This window comes from Chinchilla lanigera, unplaced genomic scaffold (assembly GCF_000276665.1).
Source record: "Chinchilla lanigera isolate Chin_1 unplaced genomic scaffold, ChiLan1.0 scaffold00093, whole genome shotgun sequence".
In the NCBI taxonomy this organism is placed as follows: Eukaryota; Metazoa; Chordata; class Mammalia; order Rodentia; family Chinchillidae; genus Chinchilla; species Chinchilla lanigera.
In genome coordinates this window covers 3,140,356-3,154,434 of record NW_004955494.1, presented here as the reverse complement: position 1 = coordinate 3,154,434, position 14,079 = coordinate 3,140,356, and the positions used below count along the sequence as shown (strand labels likewise).

At 47.0% G+C, this 14,079-nt stretch overlaps 1 protein-coding gene across 1 annotated transcript in view; it reads right to left on the bottom strand.

Moving 5' to 3' along the window:
- The window catches only part of Parp12 (poly (ADP-ribose) polymerase family, member 12), a gene marked incomplete at its 5' end in the record, with an annotated part of 32,100 nt that overhangs the window by 4,116 nt on the left and 13,905 nt on the right, over nt 1-14,079 (bottom strand). Inside the window, 3 exon segments of the mRNA XM_005405428.2 lie at nt 4,123-4,219; nt 7,529-7,670; nt 11,581-11,776. Of these exon segments, the coding sequence (XP_005405485.2) occupies nt 4,123-4,219; nt 7,529-7,670; nt 11,581-11,776 (435 nt within the window).

Below are 14,079 nucleotides of genomic sequence, written 5' to 3'. Positions count from 1 at the left end.
TCACTATGTAGCTCAGGCTGGCCTCAAACTCACAGGTATCCTCCCGCCTCAGCCTCCAGAGGGCTAGGATTACAGGCGTGTGCCACCAAGCCCAACAAGAACACTTTTATCTTCACCTCCATGGCCAAACACACAGCAATCGGTCCTGGGAATGCCTTCCCACCGTGTTCTGGCTAACCCAGGAGGGACAGAGCCCATGAGGAAAGCCGCACGTGCAGGGCACAGGCTTGAACTCAAAGAGCTCCAAAGACTTTTTTAAAGAGTCAGGTAATTGACTTACCCCTCAGGTAACTGAGGGGGTTACTGGGGATTGAACTCAGCAACATTCGACCACAGAGCTACATCCCAGTCAGCCCTTTTTTCACTTTTTAAGACAAGCTCTTCCTAAATTGCCCAGGCAAGGCTCAAACTTGTAATCCTGCTGCCTCAGCCTTCTGAGTAGCTGGGATTTTTAAAAGTGTGTGCCACCACATCCAGCTTATAAAAACATTTTTTGAAAAACATAAAATGAACACCAAAATCTATTTGGCAGTAGAAATCTGACTTGAACTGAAGTTTGTAGACCTACCACCCTTCTTAAAGTGATGGCAAATAGTCCTAGCTGCAGAAATATTAATGTGCTAAGACACAGGATGTCACATAACACAGGCCACCACATAAAGCTTCTAAAAATAATAAAATAAAAGCAATTCTAAAAGACACAGGCCCCATGGGCTTTAGGAACAGCACTGTGAAACTGCTTCCAAACGATCCCGCTTACATCAGAATGCACAGAACTCTCCACAACAGTGCTAAGTGCTGTTTCTGCTGGCACGGGCGCATATCCTACACCTCAGTGTCCCACAGATTACCTTCCTGGGGAGAGGGCGCCGTGCAGTCACCTAACACGGTCTCACAGCAAGCAGCAGCCAGAAACAGATCCACCGTGACTTAGGGCGACAAGATCACTACACTGTAAAACAACACTCTTAAAGAAATGGAAAGCAAACTTGAAAAACATATGCAAGGAAACCATAAAAAGACTGTAAACAGAACTTTTAGAAGTGAAAAGCGGAATCCTTGATGACAAAAGCTCCAAGGCCTTGCTAAATACCAGATGAGACCATCTGAAGAGAGAAATAACGGCTGAGACATGAAATGAAATTATCCAGAACGTAGCCCACTTAAGAAGGCAGTGGGGGATGCGGGGAAGGAGCACAGAGAACCTGCTGGAATCTGGCCCAAAGCTAAGGGAAGCTCCAGATGGGAGGAGAAAGCAGCACTGTGACACACTGAGCACAGGTCTGGCAGGACACAGACACGCCTGGACACACCGCAGTGCGGGATCTGCCCCGAGACAAACAGGAGTCCTTAAAAGCAGCCAAGGAAAACACGGTTACCATCAAAGAAGCACCAGTTACAACAGTCAACTTCTCAAAAGCAACAGCAAACCAGGAGACAGGAGAGTGGTATCTTCAATGTTCCCGGAGAAAATAACTATAACCTAAAATGTTATACGCAATGAAGTATCTCTTAAGATCAAGAAAAAACAAAGATGTAGTCACACAAACCAAAACAGCCATCCAACGGTCCTTCATCTAAGGATATTTGAAAGAACAAAGAAATATGCAGAAACATAATTTTAATGCAGCCTTAACGGTATAAAATAACAGTGCCTCTTACTTAAAAGCCATAAGGAAGGTAAATGGAAAAAGTATAGACAGGTTCTGTATTAATTAATGGGAGGAGAAAGATACTGATTTACTTGTACCTAAGAGAAGAACACATGCAGTTTCTAGTAGACACTTCTAAGAAAATAGTAACACACTACAACTTTCAAACTATTAGAAAGTAAATGTGATTTTAAAAATCCAAAAGGTTAAAAAAAGGTAAGAAAATAAAAAATAAGAATCCATCACATAAATATTTTTACGAAAGCAGCGAAAGAATCAGATACCTAATGTATATAGATGCTGTTTCAAATTATATTTTAGATTGACAATCCTGTACTACCTTCTGACTATGGAGATGACGTTGTATAACTGCAGAAGTGTTTCTGAAAGAGACCCACCTCAACGTTCCAGCCCTTCTCTGTGGAGTCAGCAAGTGGCTGCCACCACACAGCTGTGGGAAGAAATGGCATTGAGCTGTATGGGCAGCGCACGGCACTCCGCCCACGGGAGAGGATGTCACACACACCTCAGTCTGTGTTGAGCGAAACTATCCTTTTATTTCTGACACCTACTATCTACTTGTGGCCCTCCAAAACTAAATCAGAATGATGACAAGAGACTCAGTTTCAAAAAAGAGTTTTCCAAACTTGACCTTGGACTCTGGATAGAGAGAAAATAAAAAATAACTTCTAGCTAGAGGATGGTTATAATCAACCAAAACTCTAAATCCAGAAGCAATAAAGAAGAGACTGATACATTTAATCAAACAAAGAAAACAAAACGAAGTGTCTCTATGATAAAATACTTCATAAGCAAAGGCAAAAGGCAAACAAGCCAAGAGAAAATGTTTGTCATGTATATAACCAAGGGCTGAAACCTTCCTAACAGACAACAGGTTCCACATATTAAAGAAGAACAGCAAAAAGTTGACAGAAAAATGGACAAAAAGGTAAACAGCCCATGGGGGAGGAAAAGAGAAAAACAGCCCTTACATGATAGGGAAAAAATACCCTTACTTATAGGAAAAGCAAACGAAAGTACCCTGACACACCATTTCACATCTAGAGAATGACAACCTCTAGGAGCGCAATGACTTGCATGAGTGGGACGAGGGAAAACTGGCATCTCAGGTGGCCCAGAGGGACAGCACAGTGGTTCGGGCTCACAAAAGGGAATTTCAACCAGCCAGGACTCAGACCTGGCCATCTACCCCAAAATCGAAACAGCACGATCACCAGATGGTTCCATGTGACATTATACTTTGAAAACAACATAGCAGGGGCTGGGGATGTGGCTCAGTGGTAGAGTGCTTGCTTTGTATGCACAAGGTCCTGGGTTCAATCCGCGGCACCACCACCCCTCCCCGCTCAAAAAAAACCAACACAGACACCTGTGAAAAGAAGAAAAATTATGTTCCACACTCAGGACTGAGAACCACCAAAGCAGAGGCAGACTTAGAAAGAAAGACTTCAGTGAGTTGAAACACAGCATGTATAAGGATCTATGTTTAGGTTTTTTAAGAAAGTACAGAAGACCTATATACCAGATGACCTTTAGCGCAAGAGGAGGAAAGTAGGCGTGCGTGTGCGTGCACATGTGCATTTGCTTATTTTGCCTGAGAGAAACACGTGAAAGCAGAAACTGAAATGCTCACTACAGTGGGGAAAGAGTGAAGCTAACACAGATGCAGACTACTGAGTATTCTTTGTTGTACAGTCTTAAATATGTAAATGTCATGCATGTAGTCAAAAATAAATTTTAATTAAAAACAAAAAGGCAGGCACATTCCCCAAGAAGTTACTTTGTTGGCTCTAAGTTCCAAGATAGTCTCCCATGAAAGCAAAATGAGGCTGACTTCTCAGGCTAACAAGTGACAGGCAGCTGACAGCCATGTTAGCTACAGTCCCAGCTTCAGCGGTGGCAAAGCCAACCTGACAGGGGCACTGTTATCCCTCTCCACCACCAGGGCCACCTCCTCCCAGCAAGGGGGGTTGGATCGGTGCAGAGCCCGTCACTCTCCCCGTGTACACCAGGTCAGGGCCCAAGAGGCCTCCAGCAGCCACCTGTAACCTAAGAAAACGCACCCAGGGTGAGGCTGGCCCATCAGCGGCTCTAATACTGGGTTAGGTATTTTGGTATCCCAAGGTATTCAAGGCTGAAACATGGGTTTAATTTGTGTGACTCCTTCACTACTTCAATAATTAACAAATGTCAGGTCTATAACTCAGTCCCACTCGAAAAGACACTGATGGGCTAGCTTAGGTCTGACCAGGCTCACATACCAGCCTGTAATTATGCGGCAGGGATTATTTCTCCCTTTGGCTCAAAGGCTCTCCCAGCCGGTACGTTTCACGACGGCAGAGTGCGTGCAAGAGCACTTGGTGACACAGGGAAGTAAGTGCCCTCCACGCTGTCACCGCCACAGGGCACACTGGTAACACACTCCAAGCAAGCTCTCCACGCCACCTACCAGGTCTGCTTCATCAGCACGTCCTGGGGAGACACGTATTTGGGTCTGCGGCAAACCTTTCTGATGGTGCCATAGACCAGGTTTTTCTGAACGAAGGCTGAAAAAAATATAGGCAATGAAGAAACAGACATATCTAGACACACACACACACACACACACAGCAATGTTGTATAAACACAAATTAAATGGGCTGGAAAGTTAACCCAAATGTGTAAAGCCCATAATCAGTCTTAAAAATAAGGCAGCTTTACACATTTCAAATATTCATAAAGAAAACAGGTATCCTTAGGAGGCTTGGTTTAATGAATAGAGGAATGATTAGCAATTGACATATCAATTATACATGAGTGCTTTTAAATTGTTCCTTCTAATCTTGTTTAAGCTATTATTTTGCTTAGCAATTTTTCCCAGCTTGGAGATAAAAAAAAGCACAGCCCAGCCCAGCCTGAGAACAAATTACCACGTCTGGAGTTAGTGGGGTTTGGGGTTGATACAATAATTTTACTCTTACAATTTTTTAGTGTAAACTGACTTGATAGCAGTATTCATCACCCTTTAAACCCGCATTATCTTTCACAAACACAACCCTGGCCACCTCACCCTAAAGAACCTCATGTTCACCCTGAGGGGGTAGCCGCCTCTTGAGTTGACAGGTGACAAGTGCCTAGCAATCAGGCCAGGAGTCCTACCCACTATGGAAACCCCGACAGTCCTAATTTCCTCTTAAGAGTAAAAAATTATTTTCATTTTAAGAACACTTTAATGGTAAAAATTACAAAGGTGTGTCATTTACCTTACTATCCAGGAGCATGTGTGTAATAACCTGAGTGTGTGTCTCTTATACTGCAGCCACCCACATCCCCAGGTGCAGCTCCATCCCCGTCTGTTCCCCCCCATGAGCCTTCCCCTTGAGGCTGCTCAGTAGCACACTGAAGTTGGTTTTCCTGGCATATCAATCACTATAGTGGATTGACAACTGGTGGGCAACTTGTAACACTCAGCTGAACTGAATCAGCGTGGCACTGGGTGTGGAGGGCCCACCTGAGGATTGTTGCCAATAGCATTATAAAGAACAGGAAAGGAGTAAGCAGTGGCTGATGGTTCTCCTGGAGGAGCTTGTCATGCCAGCTTTCCCGATAGCTCGGTTTTTCTCATCGTCGGAAGAGCTTGGGACCTTGTCACTGAGAATGACTACGGTTCACTTTAGGAAGCTCTGGGCCTTACTTAGAGTATCACTTCCTGGCTCCAGTGCAGATGTCAGCCTACTGGCACAGATCCTTCATCCCACTGGCACAGGCTTTCTAGCTTCCATCACTGACCGGTGGGCCTTCCCAGGGCAGATCCATGAAATAGGCTTGCATGGGACATTGTCATGGGCTGCTGGCCTCCAGCTGGATTCATGGAGGGCACTGTCATGGGCTCTAGGTCTCCCGTTGGACTTGTGGGGAGCACTGTCATGGACTCTAGGTCTTTAGCTAGACTCAAGCAGGACACTGCCAGGGGATTGAGGCCCTCAGCTGGATTCTTTGGGTCTTTAGTGTGTAGACAGATTTCCTACACTCTTGTATTTGACTCTGTGTGACCATTATAAAATAATCCTATAAATTATGCATCCTGTATTAAACTGTTTCTCTTGCAAACCCTGACTACAACAATCACCTGGGATGAATTTTTTTTTTTTTTTTTTTTTGAGACAGGGTCTCACTATGTAGTTCAGGCTTACTTTAAACTCAGTAGGTAGCCCAGGCTGACCTCCAACTCACAGCAATCCTCCTGCCTCAGCCTCCTGAGTTCGGGGGTCACAGGCATGCACCACCACACCCAGCTTACCTGGGATGAATCTTAATGAGCTTCCCCTGTAGAAATTAAAAGTTACTCAAGCTATGTGGACTGACTAATGTGTCCTCTACCCTTCACGGGCAGTGAGGCCTCCACTCTAGTTTGTCCCTGCAGAGGACACACTGGACTACATCTCAAAATAGACTGGGGGATTCTGCCTGTCTGAGCCAGCAAACAGTGTCAGCATTCACCTCTGGGGGGTAGCTTTTGCCTTGAGTGAATCTTTTGTGACAAGAATCCCTAAGGACTGAGCCAAGGGTCCCAAACCTACAGACAAGGCACTTCTGCTTCTAATAAACATGTTATGTATGTGGTAGAGTTCAGTCTGAGAGTTGCTTTTGTTATACATAGTGGTGAGATTATGAGGGCAAAACCAAGCACCGCAGACTTCCTTTGTGGATAGCAGCATCCACCGAAATGAACAGAAAGATGCCCTCTCCAACAGGCTGGGTCTGGCTACAGTGAACACGTGTTTTCTAACTGCCTGCGTATGCTCATCCCTTCCCTTGTCCTCAAAGTCTGTTCCACCCCAGGGGTGAGCTGCAGTTGAGAATGATAGTGGTTGCATCTGATGTCTTCTGTTTATGTTTTGATACTTTCCAGATATTTAAAAGAACTATCTTTAACTGGTCAGAAAAGTCAGGTGGGTGACAGGGGTGTGGACCTGGGTTGCAGAGCAGTCCTAACTTGTACCCTCTTCCACGGCTGTGCCCGGCAGCACACTCGTGTCTGTCGGCCATGTCACCTACACTGGTGTCCTCCAGTAGAACCATGCACTCTGAGAGCAGAAGGAACTCCAGGGTGTACAGGGGCAGGGAGTCTCCCCCTCACAAAACCACAGGTGCTACAAACCAAATCAACAGGCCAGAGCAGCAAGCAGGCGAAGTGGTTTTAGGGTGGTTCACCAAAGACACTGTGCTCTCTACACAGAATTAAGATTCACAGAAACAGCAAGAGCAGAACATGCACTGTGAGGAAGCCCCTCCTAGTCCCTTATACAATGCTGGGCGCTCGAGGCTCCGAGTCCGAAAGGGAAACGTAGGCAAACTGAACTGAACAGGGCTGGTCTGATACATCCGGGAAATGGTTTACAAGAACCTACTGCAGAACTAAAACAAAGAAAACTCATAGCTCCACTGCTGATGAGCTAGCCGATAGGTGTTTGGCCTCCTGTCAGTAAAGGCAACTGGGACGAACCATTTGTCCCAGTCAGGACACTGCCAAGGCCAATGGCACCTACAGAAAAGATGGTGGCAATACTGCCACACCCACAGTGACAAGGCAGACACTACACAACAGGGACTGAGCGAAGTTAAGCCTTGGACCAAAAGGACTCTCCTGGCCCTTGGGACAGCTGCACTCCCTGATCCTCCCGTCCCCAGGATTTGGCCCCTGCCCCCTCTCATTTCCTCCATGCACAGCTCCTCAGCCCTGCAGGGACAGCACTGCCTGTTGACAGGCCTGTCCCCACTTTTGGGTGGACACCCCCTCCTTTCTTTCCTGCACCATCCCAGGTGCACCCCTCGGCTTAACATGGAAGGGATCTCTGCACGGTGGGCTGAAGTACCTTTGAAGTCTAGTGCGTAGTTGTGCTTTCCGGCCTGGAACTTCAGGATGGCCGCCTGGGCGTCAGCTCCCGGGGCGCAGAAAGCCAGGTAAGCCTTCTCCACATCGCTGCTGCTGATGGTGGTCACGGGGTGCACTGTGCCCTGCAGGGGAAAGCCAGAGACTTCATGAAGATGAGGAACCCCCGGTGGTATCCACGCCACACTCCCAGGCACGGCCACACGGACAGACCCGTCCTGGGGGAGAAAGATAGCAGGGAGCAGGGTCCAGCAGGAGAGGGAGACACAGAAGCTAAGGGACAAGACTCTCCTGGAAGCTGTCCTGTAAATGGAAGGTGACAAGTATTCAACCTATCCATCAGGGCACCAGGGTGGGAACAGTGGACAGGAGGCACTGAAGCTCCTCAGAACGCAACGCACAGCCGCTCCAAAGGGGTCAGACGTCAACAGCGAGCTCTCCGCAGCCGCTCTCCTCACCAGCGAGGAAGCCATCTCTTCGCCAGAGCTCTTGTTCCCATCCTCCTTTCCAGGCTTCTGTCCTCCTCTACATGGTTTCCTTTTCTGGGCCCCAGGAGAGCCCTTCTACGTTTTCAGCTATCCCCTTCCTCACCCTTTCTATAGTTACCCACAGGACGGCTAATACCAGGGGTTAAACCGGATGAACTCGATGAACTCGAGCTCGCTGCCAGGGCCTGGATGTGGGATGTCCACCACATCCACACTCTGACTTAGCCGGTCACAGTGGACACAGCAGTGGTGGTGCAGGACGACACAGAAGAAGTATCTTCAAGCAAAAGTGACCCAGTTTTTAAGGGAAAACAGGACTCAACATTAGGAACCTCCATACATAGATGAAAATAAACAAGTTGGTTTGCCATTGAAGGACCTTACTAAGAGGCATTCTAACAGGCTAGGAGATTGTGAAAATGAAATAGAAAAGAGAAAAAATACACTGCAAAGCAACTGAGTATGGAACAGGAAAGGATTCTGTTCTGGAGACTCGGTCCCCACATTAAGAGGGTTGGGCTCTTAAAGAGGTAAGGCCTGAGAGGAGATGTGAGGGCACTGGGGCACTGCCTTCAGAAAGGGTTAGAGCTGGCCTCGAAGAGTGAGAGCTCTGGCTCAAGCGCAGGTGTTAGACATTAAGCCCACCCATATACTTGGGCCCTTCTGCGAGTGACTTAGTCCCTTCACCACGCTGGACCCATCCAAGAGAGCCTTCACCAGAGGCCAAACAGTTGGGGTTATCTGATCCTGGCCTCCTGTGAGCTAACTAAGCCTCTTTTCTTCATCAAGGGCCCTACTACCTCAATTATTTTGTTACATCAATAGAAACTGGACTACTACCCTCCCAAACTTGCTGATTCCATCCTTGGTTAGTTATCTCAAGTATATAGCAGAAATCATGACTACATTCGGGCACACGCACCACTGTTATACATCAGGAATGTACCACCCTTGCAGATTGGAAAAAATCATAACATAAGGCATGCAGAGCACTCAGCACAGTGCCTGGAAAGAAACACACTCGGTAACTGTTACCTACCATCACGACATCTGACACACCCTGGCGACTAAAAATGAAAGGCAGTAGATGGGTAACTCCCTCTGTCCCTGTAAATTGTCCTATTCTCCCTTTGCTACTATCTATTCCTCTTAGATCACAAGTTCCAGGCTTTATGGATACAACCATAAGTGAATGAGGGGTAGGGCGGAATGAGTATACATTTTTTTTTTGTCTTTTTTTTATTTTATTTTATTTATTTATTTTTTTTTTTGGTTTTTCTCCGGTACCGGGAACCGAATTCACGACCTTGTGCTTGCCAGGCAGGCGCTTTGCCACTGAGCTAAATCCCCAGCCCCTTTTTTTTGTCTTTTTGAGGCAGGGTCTTGCTATGCAGTTCAGGCTGGCCTTGAGCTTACTTTGTAGCCCAGGCCAGCCTCAAACTCGCAACGATCCTTCTGCCTCAGCCTCCCATGCACTGGGATTACAGGTGTGCACCACCATGCCCAGCAGGTATACAACTTTTGAAGCGCTCTATTTTATAGTCTTGTATTGGTGCCCTAAGTTGCCTTTTCTGGCTCTTCAAAACTCAGTCATGAAACTTGAGTAGGGAAGAAGAGGTGGCATAAAAATCTCTTCCAGACAGCAAGCAGGGAGAGAAAACCTCCATTCTGGTCTGAGGGAAATGATGCAAGATGTTAAGAGAAACAGAAAGAAGAGACAAGCAGTCAGACATACACATCATGCCCTGGTCCTTAAGGTCAAACTCTCTCAAGACAGGTTGCCCTGGGAGGGGAAAGAAGCAGGAGGCTGAAAAGAAAACAAAAAGCAAAGTTTTTCTGTCCCTAAGCAGGTCTGAGAGGAGAATCCAGGGGCTAAGCTGAGGAAGGCCCATGTGCAATACTGGGGACACTAGTGAGGTGCAGAAGGAATGACAACTCCCCACGTGTCCTGAAGGAGGCCCAGCAGGGGTCTGACTCAAGATATAAAATTCACTTGGACGAGAACCTACCTTTTCTGAGAATCAAGAGAAAACTGTCTTGAACTGGCAAGTAGCAAAAAATTAAGGAAGAAACAAACAAAAAAAAGGAGAGGTTGCCCAGAAACACGGGGAAAGGAGAACAAGAAGAGACAAAAGGTCCCAAGGCTGTCCAGCTAACGGTACAAGGGAGAATGAACGTGCAGCCCGGAGCCACCAGGTCCAGCCTGAGTCTGCACACCCTCACACCCAGCACACGAGCACATCAATGCATCAGTAACGCCACAGCAGCTGATCCCCAGGGATTCCAGAACTGGTTTACACACTGAGTCGAGGAGGAAGAACAAGGAAAGGGAAAATCCCAGGTGTGGAAGAGTCCCCACACCCCACACACTGTGACAATTCAGCTTGACAAGTCACTCAGGCAACATGTCTACATGGCCACTCCCCCCGTCTTGTGTCACCCTTACACCAAGTAGGTGTTGTCCTTTTTTGCCCCTAGAAGCTAGATGGATCACCAAACAAAACGTAAGTGATAATGGCCTTTGCCAAGTGCTCCTAGTCAGCCACTAGCCCTAACATCTTGTCACCAGGTTAGCCGGATGGAGTGTGATCAGCTAGCGGTCCTCTCCTCCTCCCTCATAGCCCCAGCCTCTGCCCTCAGGCTCTTGACTGAACTGGGCATGCTCGCTCTCACTCGCGCTCTCTCTCTCTGGACTAGATCCAAAAGCAGCACCACTGGGAGTGACCAGCTCTGCCTGACCTGCAGATTCAGGCAGCAATATCTTCTCCTTCCGTGAGCCAGCATCTGTGTCCAGGGGACCTGGTATGTATCATTCCAGACATGGGGACATAGCAGTGGCAAGAGAGAAAGCTCCCTGTCCTCCTGGAGCTTACATCCAAGTGTGGCCAATAGAAAAGGCCACTCCAAGTGCAATTAAGAACAAGAAACCAGTGGTTTAATGTAGTTTCTCATAATGCAGAGGATACAAGAAGGATCAGGCCCTATGGTCAAGAGACAGGCCCCTAATCTTGCACTTCTGCAAGTGACCAGGGGACTCCCTTTAATCTCATCCATCCAGAACACCTCCTCACTGATAGCAGCAGTTATCTGACCAAGATTCCAAATCAATTCCTGACAAGATTTAATTTTCTATTCTTGCCCACCTTTGAGAAAGTTGCAAAAACAGGTGAGAAAAGCAGGTGGAAAACTTAAACTTTATAGCACAGCTACCAAAACACGCCTAGGCATTAGCTCTGGAGTTCTCCATTAACAAGGAAGAAATGTATCTTTCTATCCCACTCAACAAAACAAATGAACAAAGTTGATTTCACTCCAATTTTTTGTCATTCAGTTCTCAGGCACCAAGAGGAGCCCACATGTTCAAAGAACGAAGCTCATGCAAAAAATTCCAAATCACCTCACTCTGGCAAGATGCCCCCGAACCAGTGAGAATCTGGGACCTGGGGATCCTTGCTCCATCAAGGACACTCCTCCTAATCCCTGTGCTCGTGTCTGGAGCGGCTGCTCCCTTCTAGACCACACGCTTACCCTCTTCCTTCACACTTACTTGTTTTCCATATTCCTGCCAAGAACCAAACTCATCAGTCCAGTACCAAACCCAGTCAGTGGTGAGGATGAAGTAGGGGGGTTTGGTGACCGAGGAGGCTGTGGAGAGGCGGCGAGCCTGGGCAGCGCCAAACTTCATGGAGTTAAAGTTCAAGGTATCAGTGTGGCCACGACCAGGTGACTCCGCACACACGATCCTGCAAAAGAAAACACAGGGCAGACTAAACACTGTACCCGCCAGACCTGCAGAAGCATCCCTCAGCCTCTACCCAAGGGAACACAGGGAGTCGATGCAAATATTGAATGAGTCACACCATTTTTTAGAAATTTTCCAGAGGTAGGGAAACCTGCTTAAGAACAGTTCTACTGTGCAACAATAAAATCAGATTAATAAAGATGATGACTTTTCATTAAAACTGCTCATATTACACAACAAAAAATGCTGGTTAAGATATTCTTTTTCAAAATGCATTGAGACAGCGAGTATAACTCCATGGTAGAACAACTGCCTAGCATGTGCAAGATCCTAGGTTCAAGCCCTGCACCATGAAGGAAAAAAACAGTAAAATGTCCTGCCAAGCTGGAAACAAGGGAAATCCTTAGACAACAAAGGAACTATAGTTAACACATACTAAGCGTGCACCGTGTGAGCCAGACCCTCAGTAAGTTTGTATCTTCACCACCCTCAGAGGTGAGTGTAAGATCCCCACATCATGGATGGGAAACCAGAGGCCGGAAGGCCAAGAAACACATCTAAAGTCCCATGGTCAGTGGACAGGGCTGAAGGGAAGCGACCTGCAGCGTCAGTCTGCCAGCAGGACAGGCTCCCCTTCCAACACTGCGCTGCTCAAAGACCAAAGCGAGCCAGAAAGTCAGGGAGAGAGTGTGCACCAGGACCAGCAGCCACCTATGGGCAGTGTCAACAAGTAGCCACCAAGAGCCCTATTTTAGCAATCAAAACACAGGAGACAAAGGCAAGGTCTAAGGAAGGTAGGAGGCTAAATCTCAAGAGAGAAACTTCTGGGCAGGCGTGGTGGCGCATGCCTATAACCCCAGCACTTGGGAGGCTGAGGTAGGAGGATCACCGTGAGTTTGAGGCCAGCCTGTCTCAAGAAACAACAACAAAGAGAGAGGGATGGGGTGGCGGAGAGAGACAGAAAGCAAGACAGAGAGAGAAAGAAAAACTGACTTCTGTAAAAACTCCCTGGGACTCATGAACCAGCCAAGCTGCACATAGGCTTTATTTAGGCAGATTCTCATCTCTGTGTGCGAACTAGCTTAAAGGCAGCAGGTCCCAAACACAAATCTTTTCTGGAGAAATTCACCTTCAGACGTCAAGAAAATTTCCACAAAGGTGCACTGAACATAAGCTGAAAATCAAAGTAGGTGGAAACAAGATGCCTAGAGAAAATGTAGTTGACCAAAACAATGAGACCATGAAAGGTTAGACACTAGATTCTCATACTCTAATACACATAAAGTATTTCTAAAGAGCCAAATGCCAAGAACCAAGACAATTTGAAGGGGAAAAAAAAGATAGGGCTCTGCCTTGGAGATGCCAGAACTTCCCACAAAGCTCTACCTAGCAAAACAGCAAGCTTTGAGTACACAGATGACCAGACCATGCCCAGCAGCCAGAACAGACACATGTGTACTTGCCACCCTGGTGCCCACCACGATTTGATTTTACTTCACATTTAATATCCAGAAGTGTAGAGAATTCCTCAAAATAAACAGACAAAAACATAGCTGTCAAAAAAACATAGCTGTCCCTATCTTTCAAAATGGGCAAACAATAGGGCTGGACATTTCACAGATGTGAAATGGATAATGGACATGTCGACAGTATCCTCACAGGTATCAGGCCAAGGAAAGGAGCACACAGTTTACACTCCCAACCAGGAACTATCAGTGTCAGACAACACCAATGTGAGGGGCACATGGTACCCAAGACTGCCAGTGAGCGTGGAAAGGCATATAACCACCCTGCAGAACAGCCTGGCATCAGCCGATAGAGCCGAGCATGGGTGCAGCCCTCCCACCCGCTGCTGCCTGCAGACATCCACCCCTAGAAAGTCCTCCATGTGCACAGGAGGGAAGCATGATAGGGTGAGGCTCACAGCAGGCAGCCAGACACACACACAAATACCATGTGCTCCTGTTTACAAGAGCTACAAGAACCAGTAAGACTAATCTGCATGAGGAAAGTCAGAACCGTGGTCCAACCTGGGGGCTGGAGTGACTGGAAGGTGACACAAGCACTTCCAGGGTGACAAAATGCCTTATATCTCCATCAAAGTGTAGGCTACATGATTATATGCATTAGTCAAAACTCACTGAGCTTTTACACTTCATCTGTGTGCACACTGGTGTGTGTAAATTTCGTCTCAGAAACAAAGATTATGGGTGGTATGTGAGCCAGTTAATCCTCCTAAGGGGAATAATGTTTCACACACTTAACCAACAGCAATTTGCAAATAATTCACTCCAAGTTCAAAGT